The sequence below is a fragment of the Hyalella azteca genome, unplaced genomic scaffold (assembly GCF_000764305.2).
Source record: "Hyalella azteca isolate HAZT.00-mixed unplaced genomic scaffold, Hazt_2.0.2 contig6408, whole genome shotgun sequence".
Lineage (NCBI taxonomy): Eukaryota > Metazoa > Arthropoda > Malacostraca > Amphipoda > Hyalellidae > Hyalella > Hyalella azteca.
In genome coordinates, this window is record NW_025936571.1 from 78,622 (window position 1) to 100,990 (window position 22,369).

Genomic DNA, 22,369 nt, shown 5'->3' on the forward strand with positions numbered 1-22,369 from the left:
ACCTTTATCACTTATTATTTTAATCGAACTTAGAATAGTCTCAATAACATCTAAACCCATTATTTCTTGCTGCCTGTTACCGGATAACAAAGTAACCTATATATATTTACCTCACTGTAATTATAAAAATATTTACATATACTGAGGGAACACGTGTGGGAGCTTTGTAACTTGAATTTCTGCGTACTATTGAACTTGATACACATTTTTAAATTTTACATTGACTATTGAGGTATTTTTGCAGGATAAGTACATAATTATAAATTATATTATAAATCAACAAACAAAATATCCACAAATCAATTGATGCTAAAAGGTTCTTCTAGCGCTACAAGAATCCCAACCCACAAAGAATTCATCCCACAACTCGGCTGACCGAAGGATTTCCCTGTCCAGAGAGTCTCTGGGAGTCTGTTGGTTATTTTCTATTGGGCACTATTATTATCTTGAAATGTTGTTTTGTCCATACAATCGTATTTTATTTTTTTTTTCTTCGATTTCTATCTATAAATATTTCCTTTCATATATACATAAATCATACCCTCATACCTTTTTGCCACCATAACCTAAATAGGCTGGTTTTTGGCACGTCTTAAGGGATCACAGGTCATGATGGTGAGAGTTGGTCGTTTGTACATGGTGAACCGTGCAGCATTTGTGAGGAAATGTTACCAAATATGCCAAGATGTTTAACAAAAAAAAAAAAACCTGTTGCTTAAGCGAGAACGAGGAAAAACTTGTTCCAACGAATATACGTAAATTGCACAAATCTTGCTGCTAAGTCTATGAAAATCATGTCAGGACAATATTATTGTTTCATCGTGCATGAAATACTCGCGAGAACAACTTTGGTCGCTACAAAAATGGACGCATAAACTATTGACGACGAGTTATTCTAAAGACACATCGACATCAAATTCATCGAAACGGACATAGAAGATTACGTTTCACTGCTCACCGACGCAACACAGAGTAATAAATGATTCGACGGGAAACTGCGTTTGATGTAGCTTTCATTCATCGAGAATGAAAACGTGGGGGCCGCTATTCGTTCAATTTTGCAAAAAGTCTCATGAACGTCTCAGTCATGAAAAAATCTCAATAACATCTTAGCAAAGAAAAAAGTCTCAAGAATAGCTTAGAAATCTACGCAAGTAAGCCGATCAATATTACTCCTTGAAAAGAACGCCGAATAAGCGCGCTAAGTCTTAATATGAGACTGATGTAAAGCAAAGGAAAAGCTATTGCCGGTAAGATTAAATTCCGGGAACTAACTTTGATCAATCGAATCTAAAGTAACGCTTCTGTCAATCGATTGACGTGCTCTTCAATCAACCTCAATCAGACCTTCAATCTTTTAATCTAAACCTCCCTCTCATCAGAAATGGATCAGTTCACACTTGTTGTTCGTTCCCTAGCTAGTGATTGTTTTTTGAACCGCTTTGAAGAGTTTGGCGGTGACCAATGGTTCTGAATACTGATTTGACCTTCTTCCTAAAATACGCTCATAATTCAATCAGTCAATTTCATCACTTAAACTTTCTATCAATCACCATGAAGCCTCGCTTAATGCGTCAAACAGGTTCCCACACAGAGATCGAGGATCGTCAAACAGGTTCCCATCTCGCTTGAGTCAATCGAGTGACACCAGCTTTTGATCAAGCCGCCTAATTGGTTATCGGGGCACGTTAAGAAAGGCGTTTGGCACTGTGCACTCGTTGATTCTGCCACTTCTATTTTCATATTTCATTTTTCTTTCATCAACTTATAGAGCTCTTGATCATCAAAGACCTAATGTATTTTCTCAAATGTTACTATTTGAAATCGCATAAATAGATCCCAACTTTTATCATTCCCGTAAATAATTATAGTTGAGGATAGAACGTATAAGGAAAGAGGAAGCGACAACAAAATTTGTCAAAGTGTAACGTTAAATAAGCATCCGAATTTTTGCCTTGCAATGCTGCTCGTGTGTTTTTTTTTTATTGTATTTATATGTATTTATGCATTTTTCTATTATTTGTTTATTTTTCCATTTAGAAATAAATGAAATTCTTTCATTTTTGAATTATGATTTGACTATTCTGCATCCCTGTCAATTAATTTGTTTCTAGTTAGTGCTGTATAATCTATAGCATTTTATTCAACAATAGTGCGGGTATTACGGCTACACACAGGGCAAGTGGACACCAATTTTGTATCTTTCCTTTAAACAATAACGGTGTAACACAAATCATTATGATCGCTCCTCAATCAATTTTATTTCACAACTATGAAATAAAGTCACACTATCAATATTATTTCACAACTATTTCCTCAATCAATTTAATTTCACTGCAATGAAAAATATTTAAGCCTAAAGCAATACAGTATTCGTCCGTGTTTTCAAAATTCGTCTTCTCGTTATCCTCATATACACAGCTTTCACAACAGTGACTCACCACATTCTCTTCGCACCTCAGTTCACGAATAATATTTTTACCAGTTAAATATTATTTCCTAAGTGACTCGAACAAATATATCAGGCTATTGTTTCTTACTAGGATTAAAAAATTGGAGTTGCTCGGCAGAAATTTTTTCGTCGTCCGTTTCGCTTTAGAGGGAACATTTCATTCGGCACCAACTATAAACGCGTGAGACAAATGTTAACGAAATTTATGATTTTAGTTTGTAAGTCCTGGCTAAAAATATCAATATTATCAAGAATATCTACATATTCCTCCCGATTCATTTATTCAGATTAAAGCACAATCGTACATTGGACAGTATTTTCCCTTCAAATATTTTAACTTGAAGCTCTAGCCAGCAGTTACGTAATTTGTGACGAAACACAGAAATAAAAAGAGCGTTAGGTCTGTCCACTCGTGACAAATGTGAAAGTTTTTACGCGTTCCCGGAAACCGGAAATTATACGTTACGGACGGGGGAGCTAAACAAATAATCTCATGTAAATTCAATTTCTAACTATGCCTTCACCAGCCATTAGAATCCTGTTATAAGCATTTTATTATCAAAAAAACTTCAAATATTCTTTAATGAAGCAACAAAAAATTCAGATTTACACTGGAATTTGACGTCTGTGGGCAATTTTCAAAATTTGAAGCGGATTCAGGCGGATTACTATTCATTAAAAGTTAAGTTCAGACATCTGATTTAGAATTACTTTCCTCATATTTACTTTAATATATTAGCATTAAAGGAAAAACTTCTCAGGCACCATGAAGCCATGCAGGCAATGTTGCTGGCGCGTGTGAGTCGGTGCGTGGACGACAGTTATTCTATTGCGCACTTTTTCCATTTTAAATAGTCATTTGCAACGGTATTTCATTTTTATTTTTGCTATCATCTAGGAATTGATGATTCGTTTCCGATTGAGAATATATTGATGTTCAATTCTATCACTAAAATCTAAATCTGCCTTTTTCTAGTACGTTATCCATGAAAAATTTCATTGTTTTTCAAGCAGCAGCACTTATTGGACGAATTATTATCTGTCTAAAATGAAAAAAGCGGAAGTTCTATTACCCAGTTACAAATAAAAGGTAAATTTTAAGTTAGGTGCTCATTGTCTAGCTATTCTATTCTGCCTCGTCTACGTTCTATTCAACTATTTTGTTCAAGTGACATTGATCGCAATTTTGAAATTTCAAATGTAAATGATGTATTTTTAACATTTATAGTTACTCTCTCATACTTGAAAATTACTAAAATTTTTCTGCAGCTTTCTTTCTGTTCCTTTTCCGTAAGTTGCTACAATTTTTATTTCATGTTTTAACTTTATAAGATCAGCGTTGACTACTTCGCGTAAGTAACTCAAAAACATCATTGACGCTACTAATTATAACAAAACCCCGACGAGTGAATTGTTTTTTTGACACTAATAAATATATATATAATGTAATTTTTCATTAATTAACTCAATCGTAGGAGTCATTTATTTTTCATTGTTAGGCGCAGTGATGCCGCTGCACTATAACGACATCGTACCACATCCATCGTACAATATTAATTACAATAAATGAAATTATTTACAGCCATTTACGTGTTTTAGAATATTTTTTTCAAATGAAACTAAGAAAAAATTGTGTTTTTCATGTAAAATTTGCATGGCAAAATAAATTTTAGTATTTACAACGGACTGCGAGCGGAAAAGGAGTGCTGGTCCATAAGTTATAAAGATTATACTGTATATGAAGCGCAAATGTGATGTTTATACATAATGGGCAACGCATACAAGAATGGAGCGCATACAAGAATGCAGCGCATACAAGAATGCAGCGCATACAAGAATGGAGCGCATACAAGGATGCAGCGCATACAAGAATGCAGCGCATACAAGAATGCAGCGCATACAAGAATGCAGCGCATACAAGAATGTAGCGCATACAAGAATGCAGATCATACAGCGCATACAACGATGCAGATCATACAGCGCATACAAGGATGCAGATCATACAGCGCATACAAGGATGCAGATCATACAGCGCATACAAGGATGCAGATCATACAGCGCATACAAGGATGCAAATCATACAGCGCATACAAGGATGCAGATCATACAGCGCATACAAGGATGCAGATCATACAGCGCATACAAGGATGCAGATCACACAGCGCATACAAGGATGCAGATCATACAGCGCATACAACGATGCAGATCACACAGCGCATACAAGGATGCAGATCATACAGCGCATACAACGATGCAAATCATACAGCGCATACAAGGATGCAGATCACACAACGCATACAACGAGGGGGGAGGGGGTGTGGGCGTTCGCTTCCTGCTGGCCGGGCGCTGACATGGGCGCTGTCCTTGAGCTGAAATGAATGAGTGAATTCCATCTAATTCATGATGAATTAGATGGAATTACAACTATAATAATAGGAATGATTGCTAATACAATTACCGTTGACACAGAGCGGTGGCAGTATTCACTACAATATTGTACGATGAAAATTAGTTCAAGGCTCCAATGCTAATGTTAATTAATTCAATTAATTGTTAATTCAATGTCCAATGTTAAGTCAAGGCTTGCCTGTTAAGTTGTAGACAATATAACTTCGTACATCCAAACACTGCCGAGACATGAACCGAACTGTTCTATGGTCTCTTCAATTTTAGTGGCAAAATTTTGAGCATATAAATAAAACTGAGTTTAATTTTTCATAGACTTTAGTGTATTCTCTTATTCGCATAAATGTGAGATGTCAAATGGCCCGTCATGGCGGTTTTTTTCTGGCTTCTAAATGACCTACAACAAGAGTCTGGTGAATGCGGCATTGAACATACAGACTCGACGCTGTAGCGCACACAGCAGCTCTGTGTGTCACACACATGAAACATTCACTTGACGTTTGTATGTTATTTGTACGTTACGTGAATATTATCGTGATACTTCATTCGATGAATTACACTCTTGATTTTACTCTTTCAGCATGAGGAATCTGTTTGCACAATTTTCATGTAATAGGCATAACCCTTGTATTTATTTCACTCCTCAAAAATGGGCATATTCAAGTTGAAGTTTAAAAATATTCATATTAAAATAATGTACATCAAGATAATATATTAAAACCATTTCAAGCGAGTATTGTATTGTTCTATAAGAGAATATTATAAAAATCGCTAATTTTTTTATCACGATGTGGAATTGTGGACAAAAACAGTAACTACTTCAAGATTTAATTTCTTGTTGACGTCGGTCGTGTATTATAATTTCTTAAGTATGATAGTAACAAGGAATCCTAACAGACTTCAGTTACAATCAGACATTTTGGTAAATTAATTCGAATTAATTACTTCAATATAGATTTTAAAAGTTGCTGGTCCGTATTTCTCTGCAAGCATTTATGATGCTGCTGCATAGGTATAAATTAAATGATGCTGCTGCATAGGTATAAATTATAGGTATAAATTATGATGCTGCTGCCTAGGTATAAATTATAGGTATAAATTATGATGCTGCTGCCTAGGTATAAATTAAAAGTGGCGCAGATATTGTAGAAGGTAGGAATCCTCTTGATTATAAGTAAGGTAGAGATGGTGGAAGGTGGATATTGTTTAGTTTATAAGTGTGGTATGCCCGCCAATAATAATAATTGGTAGTCGTGAAAATAAAGAATAAATACCATCTATAGTATATGTGGTTGATGAGTATAATCTAACATTTTTATCCGAGGTTAATATATGATATCACAAGTTTCATGCAAGCAGTATGTCTAATAAGGATTTTTTATCTCTAAGCCAATTAAGATTTAAATGTAGCTAATGAATTCTTCTGGAAAATTGTTCTCTGTAGTTATATACTGTAGGTAGCTAATTTGTTCATTCAATGCATTTATCGCCTGGCTGACGATGTAGCAGGACGTGAAAGCTACATTTACAAAACTTTGGGTTTCTGCCAGCGGGCTCTAGGATGGAAGTAGAATAGAATAGAATAGAATAGAATAGAATAGAATAGAATAGAATAGAATAGAATAGAATAGAATAGAATAGAATAGAATAGAATAGAATAGAAGAAATAGGCCCATGGCCTGTTGCCGATTCTTGAACTTTTCGTGACTTGATCACAAGGGATCCGGCCTTTGGAACCCGATCTTTCCATAACTGACGATTGATTGAGATAGCTGCTGGACTTATTGCCTAGTCCGTAATTTGCTAGGCATTTTAAGACTGAACATATGCTCCTGCATAGCTTCGTCTAGTCTGTTTTTGAAGATGTTCATACTCGGAGCTTCAACGATGCTATCAGACTAAGTAAACAACTTAGAATTGTAAACGGTTCAAGGCATATTTTAGTACTCGAGAGATTAGAGTAACCTACACCGAGTTGATTCCAAAGTAAAAATGAAACGAAATCATTTCAATCTAAAAAAGTTTGAGGTGGAGACATCAATCAAGGTTTACAGACATTAACTGCAATTTCAGAAATGGCTAACTAAGCCCAACTTCCATGGGAAGATGTTTTTACTGCTTATTTTTATTGCTGTTTGAAGAAGTGCTGCTTAAATAAACACACTGCGTTACAAGTGCAGCCTACAATGGCCTCAGTCTGCGACGTTGCGATCTTGTACTTGTGCGGATAGGAAATTGCGCGCTGTCATGCAGCTCTTGTCACACGGTCATGTTAAACGTGTAACTTTTTTTCTCAGATTACATGAAGAGTTTTTGCATTTAGCTGTGCCACGTATTACTGAGCCACCAGTACGAGCGACCTCACAACAATATAGTTACTCAGCTGTTGTTTCAAAATCTAAATGACTCCGCATTCTAAATCAAACGACTGTTCATACTGTTCATGTGATGGTAAAATTTCGATTCAACAATGCACGAGATATCATAGCTTCACAACAAAATAAAATTCCTAACGTGCAAAATGTGAATATCTGCGATTGATCATCGAAATGAAATATTGGTATCCACAATTTTGTATTGCAATAGATAAAGGAGCGTTTTTTTTTTAATTACTCTGTAGGGCATTTATTTAAATGTCAGTTGGTTCCCTGAACGCTCGCGGTATAATGACGAGAAGACAAGCACCCAGTTGTTCTACCAACGTGGAACAATGACCAACGATGGCGTAGAAGAAGAGTTCCTGCATCGAACACATTTGAATCTATTGCCCACCGCAGCACTGTGCCGCGCAGGCCGAACGATACGTCAAGTCGATGCAATAAAGTGGCGTGGTCGACCGTGTCAAACGCTACCGACGCTCAAGCAAAGCCAGTGCCGCAATGTCGCCGCGGTCAATTATTGCTCGCGCAATATCTGAAAGAACTTTCAGCATAGCGGTTTCCGTCGAGTGGAGATGGCGGTATGCAGACTGGAGGCGAGACTTGATATCGGACTGCTGATGATGGTTGTTCAGTTGTCGGGCCTCACAGCGTTCCAGGAACTTCCGCTAAATCGGCAGGTTGGAGATTGGTCGATATGATTTGGGATCGGAAGCGTTTGCTAAGAACGGGGTTTTGGTCGAGGTAGGGACTTGATCTTCGATGTGACGTTATGCTCTAGGAGCTTATAGCACATCAGGCCATGAAGATGGGTTGTAGTTGGCTGCCTGACCACAGTCTTCCTTCTATCGGCTGCACCAGGACGTGCGTGCAAATGCCAGGGACGTCTGCTGTGGACAGCGACTTGTTGAATAGAGTCGTCAGTGCATATGTACCAGTTCAGCGGCCGTTTCTCTGATAAGTCGACATTGGATTTTCTCCGGACCAGCGGCTATACCGGGGTTTCGGCTGGAAAGGAAAAGAGTTAACTGATTTTAGCGGTGGACACAGGGGTATCTGAAAAGTTGGACGTGCGGGCTATAAGCCAAAGATTGCACGTGGGAGAGTTCTCCTCTGGTGAAGGCAATGCAAAATTAGTCGGTGAGGATGCTTGCCTTCGCCCTGCTGCCGCTGAACGTAATGAAGTCGCGTCTAAATCAGCGGGGCGACATTCATCGTACCGCATAGCTCGCACCTAATAAGACCCTAGGGTTATTTGGAAGAGGATATCCTTTTCCATGTCTTCTTCTTGTACGTCCTCTTCCACAAAGCGCTTAATGTACTGCTGTTAGCACTGTCTGTTTGAATGTCGTGCTTCTTTATTCAATTCTTTGCAGCGAACTCAACCGTACTCCCAGTTGACAGACATCGCCTTCCTCCAAGCCCTCTTCTTACATCTCAATAATACCTTCTTTTGGGTGTTCTATCATTGTGGGTTTATTGGTGGGCGATCAGCTGTAGACTAATACTATGAATTCGATAAAATGGTAGTAAATTACCCTGGTTTAGAATCTCAACAATGCATCGTGTTTATATCCATCATTCCGTCGAAAAATATTGTGTGGTTACTAAAAATTATAAATCATATAAGGAACAAACTTTTTAAAGCCTAATGAGCCCACTCATCAAGGAGCAAGACTTACAGTTATTGTTGGTGCATCCACGCGTGATGCATACTTGAATCATGACGTTCAAGTTTTTTCTGTAAGATAAGATAGCTGCGAGTTACAGACGATCTGAATTAATTATTAGTTCAACCCAAGCAAATGACCTTCGATACATTTTGGTTATTCTCTGCAATGATGCAAAAAATTCACCCATGAATGGATATTTTCAAAATAATATAACTCGCCCGAGTTATCTATGAATATTCTTGGCCAGTTCGTGACTTTGATCCAAAACAATTTACTCCGCATAGGATTATAATGCGCTGTAATCATTAAGAGTTGCATTCCGATCCTTTTCATTATAATTTTACACAATATATCGAATCATTATTTTCTTGCTCCATGTATGTGTTTCGGTGGAAGTCATGCAACTTTTCATTTTCCGACGACTGTCATTTGACTCAGTTATGGGAACATTTTTATCAGGTGCACTTAGTTGACAGGTTTTGTGGGCATATAAGGTAATGCCCAACAACCTTGGAGATCTCCACGCCAATCACATCGTTGTTATCATGAATGACCTTTATAGTGCACCTATAATTCTCCCTATGCCACATTGAGCGTCTGAAGAACGTTGTCAGATGAACTGCGAGAGTCGGCAAAGCAGGTAAGGCTGGTAATTTCTGAAGCACATGATTTATCTCAATTATCATATTTTTCTAAGTGTGTCAGAATATCTTGTTTCATGACGATCGCTATCGGATGTCGAAGTCAAGCAGAAGTTTGTTTTTTTAATGAACATATTTTTTCACAAGAAATTGGGCCGGTCACATGAACGTTTAATCTGTCAGTAACACTTATACAAGATCACCTATACATTCCCAAGATGTGTATAGCCCAAGTGGAAGTGGAATATTAAGGGGACCGACCTCCTCATACGAAAACTTCTACAGTTATTATCCGATTGTCATGAAACTTCACATACATACGTAAAATGTAAAAAAAAAAACATTTTGCTCCAATGAATTTTTCGAAAAAATTGATAGAAAACGTGAAATTCATAGAAAACATGGTCCGTTTGCCCCATGTTACCCTACTATGGACAGTTAAACTTTACGTTAATAAAACCTACTAGTTCTATAGCTTAAGCGTCATAGCTAGTTTTTTTAGTATAACTTCTTAATTATCTCAGTATAATAATTTCTCATTTTTATTTTATGTCCAAAATAAGTAAAAAAAATTGTGCAAGCTGAAATAAAAAAGGTTTTTCAATCACATTCATCATTCATATGTCTGATATTTTATCTTTTTGTCTACACAGCTGACGTTCTCTTATTTAATCTTAGAAATAGTTTTCCAAAGCTGACCTTCATAATTAATGATTTTCTGAGCATAATGACTTGTTCCCTACTAATTTTACATCAGACAAATACATTTATGCCAAATTTTATCCGTAGAAGAAGAAAAAAAGAAACGCTGAGAATTCATCGGACTTTAAAAAGCATAAAATTATCGATAAAATGGTATTTTTATTACAAAATATTGCAATATTTCTTAATTTATATAATTTAGCTCATAATATAGATATAATTTTATTTATTAGCTAAAAAATTGGTTTTTGGCAACAAAACTGTTCCAGTCTACTAATTCAAACCGCTGCATATCAACATATAGTTTACTTTGGCGGCCATTTTGAAAATCACTGATTTGAAGCCTTTCCACCAATTATATTTCAGAGGATTTTTTATATGTCTTTTCTGAGGCCTTTCTCCATGTTATAGTGATGGATAAAATTCTTTTGTAATTTGTTCTAGGTTGACCCCTTTTTTCGCTAGGTTTCCTGGACTATAATTTGACTGCGTCTGCTGCGAACTCAAACAGTGCCAATCTTCGAGTACTTCCAAGAAATTAAATGAACGTTATTTAATTTCAGGTCTTACAACAGTAAGCTAGATGACTCGTTGAATTGAAATTGTTTTTAACTTACACCTCCGTTTGAATGCCCAAGTTGGTGCACAAATAGTTTCCGATGAGCTCCGCTGGGTCTGAGGCTTCTTTATCTAATTTCAAGTGCTATCTTCATTGCAGGTTTCAGCTGCTTTATAAACATATTCATGTTATAAAATCAAGAAGACCATACAATGTTTTCCACGTGCGGTGATATCTTGGCTTTCACTTTTAGTTTAAAAATTTTGAGCTGGCTTGTACCCAGAGGGCATATTCCACCTAAATTAAATTTTCAGATGTATTCTGTTTTTACATCGGGAAAAATGCCAATAATTTTATGACAGTTAAATCAGAATAAACTATTTCCTCAGGCTGCATTTGGACAACTCACTGCGCATCGGATGAAGCATAATGGCCGGTGCGCCACTCAACGTTAACACGAAGGCTCACAACCTCGTCACTGAAGAACGCGTCAAAGCTGCACTTCGGGAAGACAAAGGCCCTAACGCCAGATACAAATCCTTTGAAATAATCGACTTCTGCTCTAAAGGAGATAACTACGCTTGCTTTGTTACGAGCGTGAAAGTCTTCTACACTCATGGAGGGGAAGAATCGTCAGTGACGTACGTGGTCAAAATCAACCCAGGCAACGAAACGGAAGGGTTTGAATTCTTCGCAGAACTTGCTTTCAGAAAAGAGGGTAAATTCTACTACGAGCTTGCTCCTGCATTGAACAACATTTTGCTGGAACTGAAAATGCCGCGTTTAAAATTTGCAGCATGCTATCACGCATTCTTTGAGCCTAAAAAAGAGATAATTTTCCTCGAGGACAAGAGAAAAGACAATTTCAAGATGGCGGACCGCATGGTTGGTCTCGACGAAAAGCACGTTTATCTTGTCGTAAAAGAGTTAGCACGCCTGCATGCCGCCTCCATCTTGCTCGAGGAGAGCCTTGGCTACGAACAGTTCCAAGAGAAGTATCCGTACTTGGAAGATTGCTTTACCAGCGAGTCTGCAATAAAAAAAGCTCCATTATTCAAAGAAGCTTTCCCCAGCTACCTGCAGAACGCGGCTGATATAACCGATCAGCTGAGAAACTACGACAACGTTTCTGCTGCGCTACGTAAACTAGCGCCTGACTCCTTCGGTCTTCTCAAGAAAGTCGTGGAAGACTGCGACCCTCGGTTCCGTGCGGTGAACCATGGCGATTGCTGGAACAACAATCTTCTGTTCAAGTGAGTTCCCCTTTTTTTCGTCCTATTCAGTAATTTTATCGTATGGGGTACATGCTTTGATGAAAGATCTGCTCTGAATTATTAATGAATCGAATAATAAATTTCCCTTATTGAGGTACACAAAATAAATGTTGGTCCATTTTATTTATATTACTCAATATTTATACCACGGAAAACGTTAAAATTAGCTTATATTCAAAATATGACCGTTTTAAATTGAATAATTCAAATCTTAAAAACACATGAAGTTATCAGAAATTTACATTAAAACATTTTACATTTCAGGTACAAAGATGGCGAAGTCGTAGACGTTTGCCTCCTGGACCTCCAAATCAACCGCCACGCTTCGCTTGCGCTCGATTTAAACTACTTTTTCTTCACGAGCCTGAACGGCGACACGAGGAGGAAAGGCCTGACTGCCTTCCTAACCTCCTACTACGACTCCTTCAAGGAGGTCTTCAGTGCCGCCGACAAGCCCATGAAGTTCACCTTTGAGGAGCTCGTCGCAGAGTACCGCAACAAACACATGTTTGGACTACTCATGGCACTCATGGTCGTGCCTATCGTGATTATGAATCCTAAGGACGCTCCTGATTTTAGTGAAATGGGCGATGGCGACATTCAGGAGGCGATGAAAGAGTTTCAGCAAAAAGTGCTCAAAATGGTTGACACAAATCCCTTGCTTAAACCTAGATTTCTTGACATGTTCAATGAGATGATAGAACATAGAGTTCTTGACGCGTAGTGGACGGAACACAGTTTTCAAACAATGAAATTTTAAATTTTTTTAATTCAGTGACGCTTTTTCTTCTTAAAAAAGTGTCATGTGTCGCTTTATCTCGAAATGAAAGTACTAGTAATTACTGTACATGTAATTCATGTTCTATATCACGTACACGTGTTTACTTTGACCTGCTGGAGCTAATTTGCTGATATTCTGTGAGATATCTTATCGTGGATGCCCACCAACCGCATCATAGATACGGCCAGAGCCACAGACACGACGCGGGCATTGTAAGCTTTTTAATCGCCACCCGATATTTTGTTGGCTTTCTGATTCAAAGCGATCGTAGGTCTCTGAAATTGCATATAAGGATTGATTTCTACTTTTGATTGAGGGTTCGGGAAAGAGATTGAAAACATCCGAGTCATTTTGCGTAAGATATGGATAGTAATATGGAACTTCATGTATGTAATAGATTGAATTTTGCTCTAGAAGGATGCTAAGAAAGGGGATGGGGAGAGTATCATGAAACGTCTTTTATTGTCGATATTCAATTCCCGCATGTACACTGATACACACAAATAGCGAAGTGTCGGCAATGAACAGTTGTTCTCGATCATCTTAGGACTGATCAATAATCAGCTTCAAACATATTTGATTCAAGGTGAAAGATATGCACCGATGTTGGGTTTAATTCGGGTTTCTAGTCTCTGTAGGCTACTATGTCCTTGAATTCCCTACGCTATGCATCCTGCGCAGTATGCTGCTTGACATAGCGAACGCTCAGTTCCGTTACAGCTTTGACCTTGTAACTGCTCGCTGTAATATCCGTCCTTGCTCTAACACAATACTTGGTCTGAAGCCGCGGCAGTTACGATAAACATCGAACGTACGGGTTTTAAATATGGGTATAGATTGAGTAATATCTTAACAGGCCATATATATGCAATTCGAGTAAATATATCAATATTATAATCATTTTTCAAATCCAACTCTAGCAAGAACAAAAGTAGATTTATGAAATTTGTTTATATGAAATGGTATGGTTTCATTCGTATCTATTGCATAATCATCGATAGCTAAAGTTCAAAATTTACTCAATTGTGATGACCTTTGCTTCAATATCAATGTTAATTATTTGTTTCTCTCAAGATCTTCAACTTGGGCCCTGGGAAATGAGCTGATATACCAAGTAAGAAATGTCTGTTAGAGTAATTTTTTATGTTGGCTTTCAAATTTGTTTAATGACTATTTTCTACTGACTGCGAGCCGGCAGAACCTTCAATATGAAAACCTTACAGCTCAGAAATTATCTCGACTCTAGTTATATTTTTACTACAGGGTGATTCACGGAAACCATCTGTTGTGTATTTCGCACCAAGCAGCCCGACGTTGTAGGAAAGTAGAAGAGAGTATTTCATATGAAAGGCAAGGTCATGAAGTTTCGTGTCCCGCCTAGTCAGTTGCGACTATGCATTGGACAAGTCAGTAGCGTGCGTTTGCTGTCGAAGCGTACATTTCTAATGGGCTTTCTACTATCGCTACTGAACGAGCATTCCGTTCTCGGTTCCGTATTCGTCTTTCAGGCCGGGTTCCTGATCGGAAATAAATTGTTAAGTGGGTGAACACATTTAGGGCAAGTTACCTTATATAAAGTGTTTACAATGGATGTCCAAGGACCCTAACTCATTTGAGTAACAACATACACCAAAGCTTCCCCAACATACCCGTCAATATGCTTCAGCGAGTTTAGGGGAACTTCAAAAATCGAATAACTGAATGCATTATTAACAATGAAAGCCGTCATTTGATTGATGTCATGTTTAAAACTAAGTGATACAACAATTCGGATCATGTATTTTTAGCGTATTTTCTCATTTATGGAAAAAATGCACTATTGTGCTCGCCATGTCCGTCTGTCTGTCCGTCCGTCCGTGACCTCAAGTTTTCGTCGACGGGAAAATGCGCTCTCTGTAACTCACTGCAGTGAGTACTGAGTTATATTGTAATGATATCTTTACAAGTTCTTTTTTTATTGAGCTTTCAAATCAGGAAGTTTCCAAGAATCGTCCTGTGTATTTGATGATGAATTTCAAGAAGGCTTGTTCTAATCACTTATTTAATTGATCAGAATGTACGATGACTGATTTGATGAATAGATTTTCTATTCGCTGTTCCATATTTTGCACAGGGATAAAAAGTATTCAAATTCGGTGTGTAAGGATAATCCTGGGATTGCTATTATGTTGGATTTCATCGCTATTCAGCAATATTTGCATCCACTGATTGATATGTAGAGCATGCATTTTCATAATAATATTAGCAATCATGGGGACTCTTTACGAATTATACAAATTTTGGTAAACGTAATTCAGTAATTTTATATGCACCTCACAAAACATGTTTAAAATTTGTCATTATTATACTAAGAAATGATTGTGACCAGCTTTGTATGCAGCGGGTCACGTCTTGCTTTTCAATACCTTAATTTGAGTTTGTGCGAGTGTGTTTTCATTTTGTATTGTTCAATTTAAATGCTTGTTAGCACTTTTGTGTTCGCCCGTCTAAGATATTACTTAACTGGCTTTACGCCAGTGGTTTGAAACCCGTAGGGTTATTGGCTCCAATTGAGCTTCGGAGTTAAGCCTTTTTTGTCATTTGCCTTAGGGCAGTGAATTAACTTGCATGCTTGCATGAGCTTAACTCTCTTCAAGTAAGAGCGAACACTCTTATTACTGTTTTTAGCGCATTTTCTCATTTATGGAAAAAATGCACTATTGTGCTCGCCATGCCCTTTTTTCCGTCTGTCTGTCTGTCCGTCCGTCTGTCCGTGACCTCAAGTTTTCGTAGACGAGAAAATGCGCTCTCTGTCACTCACTGCAGTGAGTACTGAGTTATGTTTTTTACTATTTTCTTTCTTATAGTTCTCTACATTTTGATTATCTAATTGAAAGTGTTATCATTATACTGATTTTACATGAATCATACTGAAATTCATTGCATTATACCTTGGATTCGTTATTTCTAGGCTTAAACTGTTTATCAGTCCCGTTCAGAAAAGGATCCACCCAACCTCATTTACTTTCAAATTGGACATCAGGCCTGCCGCTTCTATTTGTTAGAGCTGCTGCTCATCCTCAATTGTTAAGTTCTATTATCACCGGCAATTATATGAAGATAATTGGAGAAAGAGAGAGAGAGACGTTCAACCTGAAACAGTGACCCATTCATTTGAATTTCAATATTGTGTTCTCGATTTCTAGCTTTCGAACCAAAACTTATATCTGCGTTTTCTACTATATACAGTGAGTTTCACATCGTGCTTCTCGTTTCCTCTTGGCTTCGTTCTGCGAACCAATTCTTTTTACGGAACCGCTTCAATAAAAGTTTCAACGATTTCATTTTTCTTTGATTTCCATTTGCACCAAAATTCAATAATTAATTGTTCATGTTTAACATAGGAGACACTGGATTCTTTAGAAGTATTAATTGCCTTTAAAAAGTAATTTTTGAACGCGTATTATTTTTTGACTTTTATTAATAATTACGGAACAAGAAAAATAAATTAAATAGAAACACATTAATTGCAGTGCCAGTTACAATAAAACGTATTTGTGACTATAATCAATCATCATTTACAGATGAAAATTCATGAAAAACTATTATTAAATGTCTGTTGTTATAATAGTTACCTTGATTACAGGATATATAACAAGTAAGATCTACCTCATTTAATCTACCAGCTCAGTGCAATCAAGCAATTAAAATATTGAAATTAAAAAACTCAACTGCAATAATTTGACACCAAATATATAAGACGCCAGAGGTTGTTTATGGAAGATGACATCCATTTCTTGTTCGTCCTCTTCCACAGAGCGCTTGATGCACTGCTTATAGTATCCTTAGTATTCTTAGTATTTGTTTGGGACATAGCAGTCCCAGGCCACGATGGATCGCCGCCTCTGATTATCGTTCATCCGCCCTCATTTGGGCCACCTGATGCACGATGCTGTTGCTTGCTTCTCGCCACTGGTAGTGTTATCGCTAAGTGAACGTAGGTACCTACGCTCTATTTTCTTGTCTATGATTGGTGGATTTTGTTTGAGAGGCCGTCAATGACTGGCTGAACTTAGGATCTCTTAACTTTTTTTGAAAGTATAGGCCCACTGGTATAGCACTGTCTGTTGGGGTGCCGTGCTTCTTTTTTCAATTCTTCGCATCGCACTAAACCCTTATCCCAGTTGGTAGACTTCGCCTTTCTCCAGGCCCTCCTTTTATATCTCAACTATAGCTTCCTTTGGTTGCTTCATCCATGTGGATTTCTTGGTGAGCGTTCAGCTGAAGAGAATTAGATAAAACGATAGTAAATTACCCAGTTGAAGAATCTCAAAAAATTTTCGTGTTCACATCGTCGAATAATAGTGCCTGTTCACTAAAAATTATCCAGCAAATAAATCAAAAAACTTTTTTATCGTTAATGAGTCCACTCAACAAGAAGCGAGACTTGCATTTTTTGTTAGTGTATCCACCCGTGATGCAAACAGTTGGATTATGACGTTCAAGTTTTTCTGCACGATAAGATAGCTGCGATTTACAGTTGATCCGAATTAATTATTTGTTCAACCCAATCAAATGACCTTCAATACAATTTGGTTATTATCAGCAATGATGCCAAAAATTCTCAAATGAATGCATATTTTCAAAAAATTCTTTTTCGCCCAAATTATATATGATTATTCGTGGCAGGTTGCTGTCTTTGTTCAAAACAATTTACTCGGCATAGAATTAGAATGCGCTGTATTCATTATGAGCTGCATTCTGATCCTTTTCATTTCGTATTATTTTCACACGCTTTATCGAATAATTATTTTCTTGTTCCAATGTTTCCTCTTCCGACGATCGTCATTTGACATGTTATGAGAACATTACTATCATATTCCTTCGTTGACTGCTTGCGTGGGCATATAAGGTAATACGGCAAAGACCTTGGATATCATCAAGCCAATCACAACGTTATCATGAATGTGCCACATCTTTATCTATACTACTCCCTGTGCCACATTGAGCGTCGAAAAAAGTTGTCAGTTGAGCTGCGAGTGTCGGCGCAGAGGGTAAGGCTGGTAATTTCTGAAACACATTATTGATCTAAATTGCCTTATTTTTGCATGATTAAATGTGTAAGAATATCGTGTTTGATGACGATTGCTATTGGATGTCGAAGTGCAGCAGAAGTTGGGGTTTTAATGAATATATTGGGCCGTTATCATAAATGTTAAATGTGTCAGTAATACTTTTAAATGTACACCTGTACAGTGGGGAAAATAAGTATTTAGTCAGTCACCAATTGTGCAAGCAAGTTCTCTCACTTAAAATGATGAGAGATGCCTGTAATTGACATCACAGGTAGACCTCAACTATGAGAGACAAAATGTGAAGAAAATATGTGAGAAAATCATTTGTCGGACTTTTAAAAATATTGTTTGCAAATGATGGTGGAAAATGGTATTTGGTCATGCACCTACAAACAATCAAAATTTCTGGCTATCACAGACCTGTAACTTATTTGTTCAATAGACTTCACTTTCCCCCCATTCATTACCTGTATTAATGGAACCTGTTTGAAGTCGTTAGCAGTATAAAAGACACCTGCCCACAACCTCAGTCACACTAGAAACACTATGGTGAAGACGAAAGAGCTGTTGGAGGGCATCAGAAACCGAATTGTAGACTTTCACAAGGCTGGTAAGACTAAATCTGCAAGAGGCAAGCGGCTTGGTGTGAAGAAATCTACTGTGAGAGCAATAATCAGAAAATGGGAGACCTACAAGACCACTATTGATCTCCCTCGAGCTGTGTCTCCACGCAAGATCTTAGCCCGTGGGGTCAAAAACGATCACAATAACGGTGAGGAAAAATCCCAGAGAACCACAAGGGAGGATCTAGTGAATGACCTGCAGAAAGCTGCGACCAATGTTACAACGGCAAAGTTACATCAGCAACACACTGCGACGCAAGGGACTAAGATCTTGCAGTGCCAGACGTGTCCACATGCTTAAGCAAGTCCAAATCCAGGCACGTCTCAAGTTTGCTAGAGAGCATTTGTATGTTCCAGAAGAGTATTGGGAGAATTTCATATGGTCAGATGAAACTAACGTAGAACTATTTGGTAAAAACCTCGTTGTGTTTGGGGGGAAGTGAGTGCAGAGTTGCATTCAAAGAACACTATACCAACTGTAAAGCATGGGGGTGGCAACGTTATGTTTTGGGGTTGTTTTTCTGCAAAGAGACCAGTAGGTACGGCTGATCCCTGTAGATGAAGGAATGAATGGGGCCATGCATCGTGAGATTTTGGGAGCAAACCTCCTTCCATCAGCAAGCAATGGAGATGAAATGTGGCTGGGTCTTTCAGCATGACAATGATCCCATGCAAGCACACTGCCAGGGCAGCAAAGGAGTGGTTTCGTAAGAAACATTTCTAAGTCCTGGAGTGATATAGCCAGTCTCCCGATCTCAACCCAATCGAAAACCTTTGGAGGGAGTTGAAAGTCCGTATTGCCCGCTGACAGCCCCAAAACATCACTGCTCTACAGGAGATCTGCATGGGGGAATGGGCCAACATACCAGCAACAGCATGTACCAAACCTTGTAAAAGCTTGCAGAAAACGTTTGAGCTCTGTCATTGCCAACAAAGGTTAAAGTATTGAGATGAACTTTTGTTATTAACCAAATACATATTTTCCAACATTATTTGCAAATAGCATCTCCAAAAGTCCGACACAAATATTTCTCAAATTTTGTTTCATATTTTGTCTCTCATAGTTGAAGTCTACCTAAGATGTCAATTACAGGCCTCTCGCATCACTTCAAGGGGGAGAACTTGCACAATTATTGATGACTGAGTAAATTCTTATTTTTCCCACTGTACATTCCCTATGTGTGTAAGATTAGTGAAGTGGAATATTAAATTACCCACAAATAAATAAACTACTATAAAGGTGCTTCATCGTTTTCGGATACTATTTCGTCAGAACATTTATAGATTTTTCTGAAGCATCTCCATTAACATCGTTGACACCGATCATACTCGTAGCTGTTCTTGCTGTCTCCTTTGAGAGCGTCTGCTGTGAACTCAAACAGTATCAATGTTCAAGCAGATCCAAGAAATTAGATAAACGTTATTTAATTTCAGGTCGTCCTCTTTCAGATATTGCATGGCAAGCCAGATGACACCTTGAATTGAAACTGTTCTAATTTGCACCTTTTAAATGCTATCCTGTATCCTCATTGCATTTTGCGGCTGCTTTATAAAGCTATTCATGTTATAAAATCAAGAAATTCATACATAGTTTACCACGTGAAATGATATCTTCGCTTTGAATTTTATTTTGAAATTTTTTAGTTGGTTTGTTCCCAGAGGGTATATTTCACCGAAATTATTTTTTCATCTGTATTCTGTTTCCTCATCGGCAAAAATGTCAATGTGTTTTAATGAAAGTTAGATGAAAATAAACTATTTCCTCAGGCTGCATTTGGACAATTTACTGCGCATCGGATGAAGCATAATGGATGGTGCGTCACTCAACGTTAACACGAAGGCTCACAACCTCGTCACTGAAGAACGCGTCAAAGCTGCACTTCTGGAAGACAAAGGCCCTAACGCCAGATACAAATCCTTTGAAATAATCGACTTCTGCTCTAAAGGAGATAACTACGCTTGCTTTGTTACGAGCGTGAATGTCTTCTACACCCATGGAGGGGAATTATCGTCGGTTACGTACGTGGCCAAAATCAACCCCAGCAAAGAAACGGAAGTGTTTGAAATAATCGCAGAAGTTACTTTCAGAAAAGAGGGTAAATTCTACTACGAGCTTGCTCCTGCCTTGAACGACACTTTGCGGGAACTGAAAATGCCGCGCCTGAAATTTCCAGCATGCTATCATGCATTCTTTGACCCTAAAAGGCAAATTATTTTCCTCGAGGACAAGAGAAAAGATGGTTTCAAGATGGCGGACCGCATGGTTGGTCTCGACGACAAGCACGTTCATCTCGTCGTAAAAGAGTTGGCGCGCATGCATGCCGCATCCATCTTGCTCGAGGAGAGCCTTGGCTACGAACAGTTCCAAGAGAAGTACCCGTTTCTGGAAGATGCCTCAACCAGCGAGTCTGCAATAAAACAAGCTCCTTTTATCAAAGAAGCATTCCCCCACCACCTGTTGAACGGGGCTAACATAACTGATCAGCTGAGAACCTATGACAACGTTTCTGCTGCGCTACGTAAACTAGCGCCTGACTCCTTCGGTCTTCTCAAGAAAGTCGTGGAAGACTGCGACCCTCGGTTCCGTGTGGTAAACCATGGCGATTGCTGGAGCAACAATCTTCTGTTCAAGTGAGTTCCACCATAATTTCGTCCCATTCAGTCATTTTATCGTATGGGATACATGCTTCGACAAAAGATCTGCTCTGAATTATTAATTGATCTAATATTAAATTTTCGTTATTGAGGTACACCAAAAAAAATATTAAAGAATTTTATTTTATATTTATTCAATATATATACCACGTGAAAATTTTTAATTAGTTTATATTCAAAATATGAGCGCTATAAGAGGAATAATTCAAATCTAGAAAACACATAGAATCAAAAGAGTTACATTTAAAAAATTTTATGTGTCAGGTACAAAGATGGCGAGGTCGTAGACGTTTGCCTCCTGGACCTCCAGATCAACCGCCACGCTTCGCTTGCGCTCGATTTAAACTACTTTTTCTTCACGAGCCTGAACGGCGACACAAGGAGGAAAGGCCTGACTGCCTTCCTAACCTCCTACTACGACTCCTTCAAGGAAGTCTTCCGTGCCGCCGACAAGCCCATGAAGTTCACCTTTGAGGAGCTCGTTGCAGAGTACCGCAACAAACACATGTTCGGACTCCTCATGGCGCTCATGGTCGTGCCTGTCGTAATTATGAATCCTAAAGACGCTCCTGATTTCAGTGAAAGGGGCGATGGCGATATACAGGAGGCGATGAAAGAGTATCAGGAAAGGGTGCTCAAAACTGTAGCCACAAATCCATTGCTTAAACCTAGATTCCTTGACATGTTGGATGAGATGGTAGAACATGGAGTTCTTGACGCCTAGTGGGCGGAATACATTTTGCAAATAATGAAATTGATAAAGTTAATTATGTGACGCTATTTCTTCTTAAAAAAAGTATGCCATGTGTCGCTTTACCTCCAAATGAAAGTAATTATTGTACATTTTATACATGTTCTATATCACGTACAAGTATTTTATTTTGACCTGCCGAAGCTAGTTTACTGAAACTGGTGATACTGGTGAGATATCTTATCACGGATGCCTACCGACCGCATCATAGATACGGCCATGCAGAGACACTATTCGGGCTTTTCGTGCCATCGTCATCGAGTAATTTGTTGGCCTTCTGATTTAAAACTATCATAGTACCCTGTATTACTGGGAAAATTGCATGAAAGGATTGATTTTTACGTTTGATTGAGGGTCCAGAATATGGATTAAACACATTCAGCTCATTTTGTGAAAAATTCAGATAGTCTCCGTTCAGCC

At 38.1% G+C, this 22,369-nt stretch overlaps 1 protein-coding gene across 1 annotated transcript; it reads left to right on the plus strand.

The window, feature by feature from the left end:
* The first annotated feature begins 9,406 nt into the window (after positions 1 to 9,406).
* Positions 9,407 to 22,064, plus strand: LOC108682923. Its single transcript, XM_047880819.1, has 6 exons — positions 9,407 to 9,470; positions 10,718 to 10,742; positions 11,237 to 12,064; positions 12,350 to 12,805; positions 20,347 to 21,174; positions 21,463 to 22,064. Exons 1-6 carry the CDS (start codon positions 9,407 to 9,409, stop codon positions 21,920 to 21,922), a joined length of 2,661 nt encoding a protein of 886 aa, XP_047736775.1. The 3' UTR covers positions 21,923 to 22,064.
* Positions 22,065 to 22,369: the final 305 nt, after the last annotated feature.

Bases quoted from the DNA above. Each gene is read 5' to 3' on its own strand.
- LOC108682923 (XM_047880819.1), top strand. From the start codon at position 9,407: ATGCCCAACAACCTTGGAGATCTCCACGCCAATCACATCGTTGTTATC. The intron at 12,065-12,349 runs GTGAGTTCCCCT...TTTACATTTCAG, and splicing joins AACAACAATCTTCTGTTCAA to GTACAAAGATGGCGAAGTCG. The intron at 21,175-21,462 runs GTGAGTTCCACC...TTTATGTGTCAG, and splicing joins AGCAACAATCTTCTGTTCAA to GTACAAAGATGGCGAGGTCG.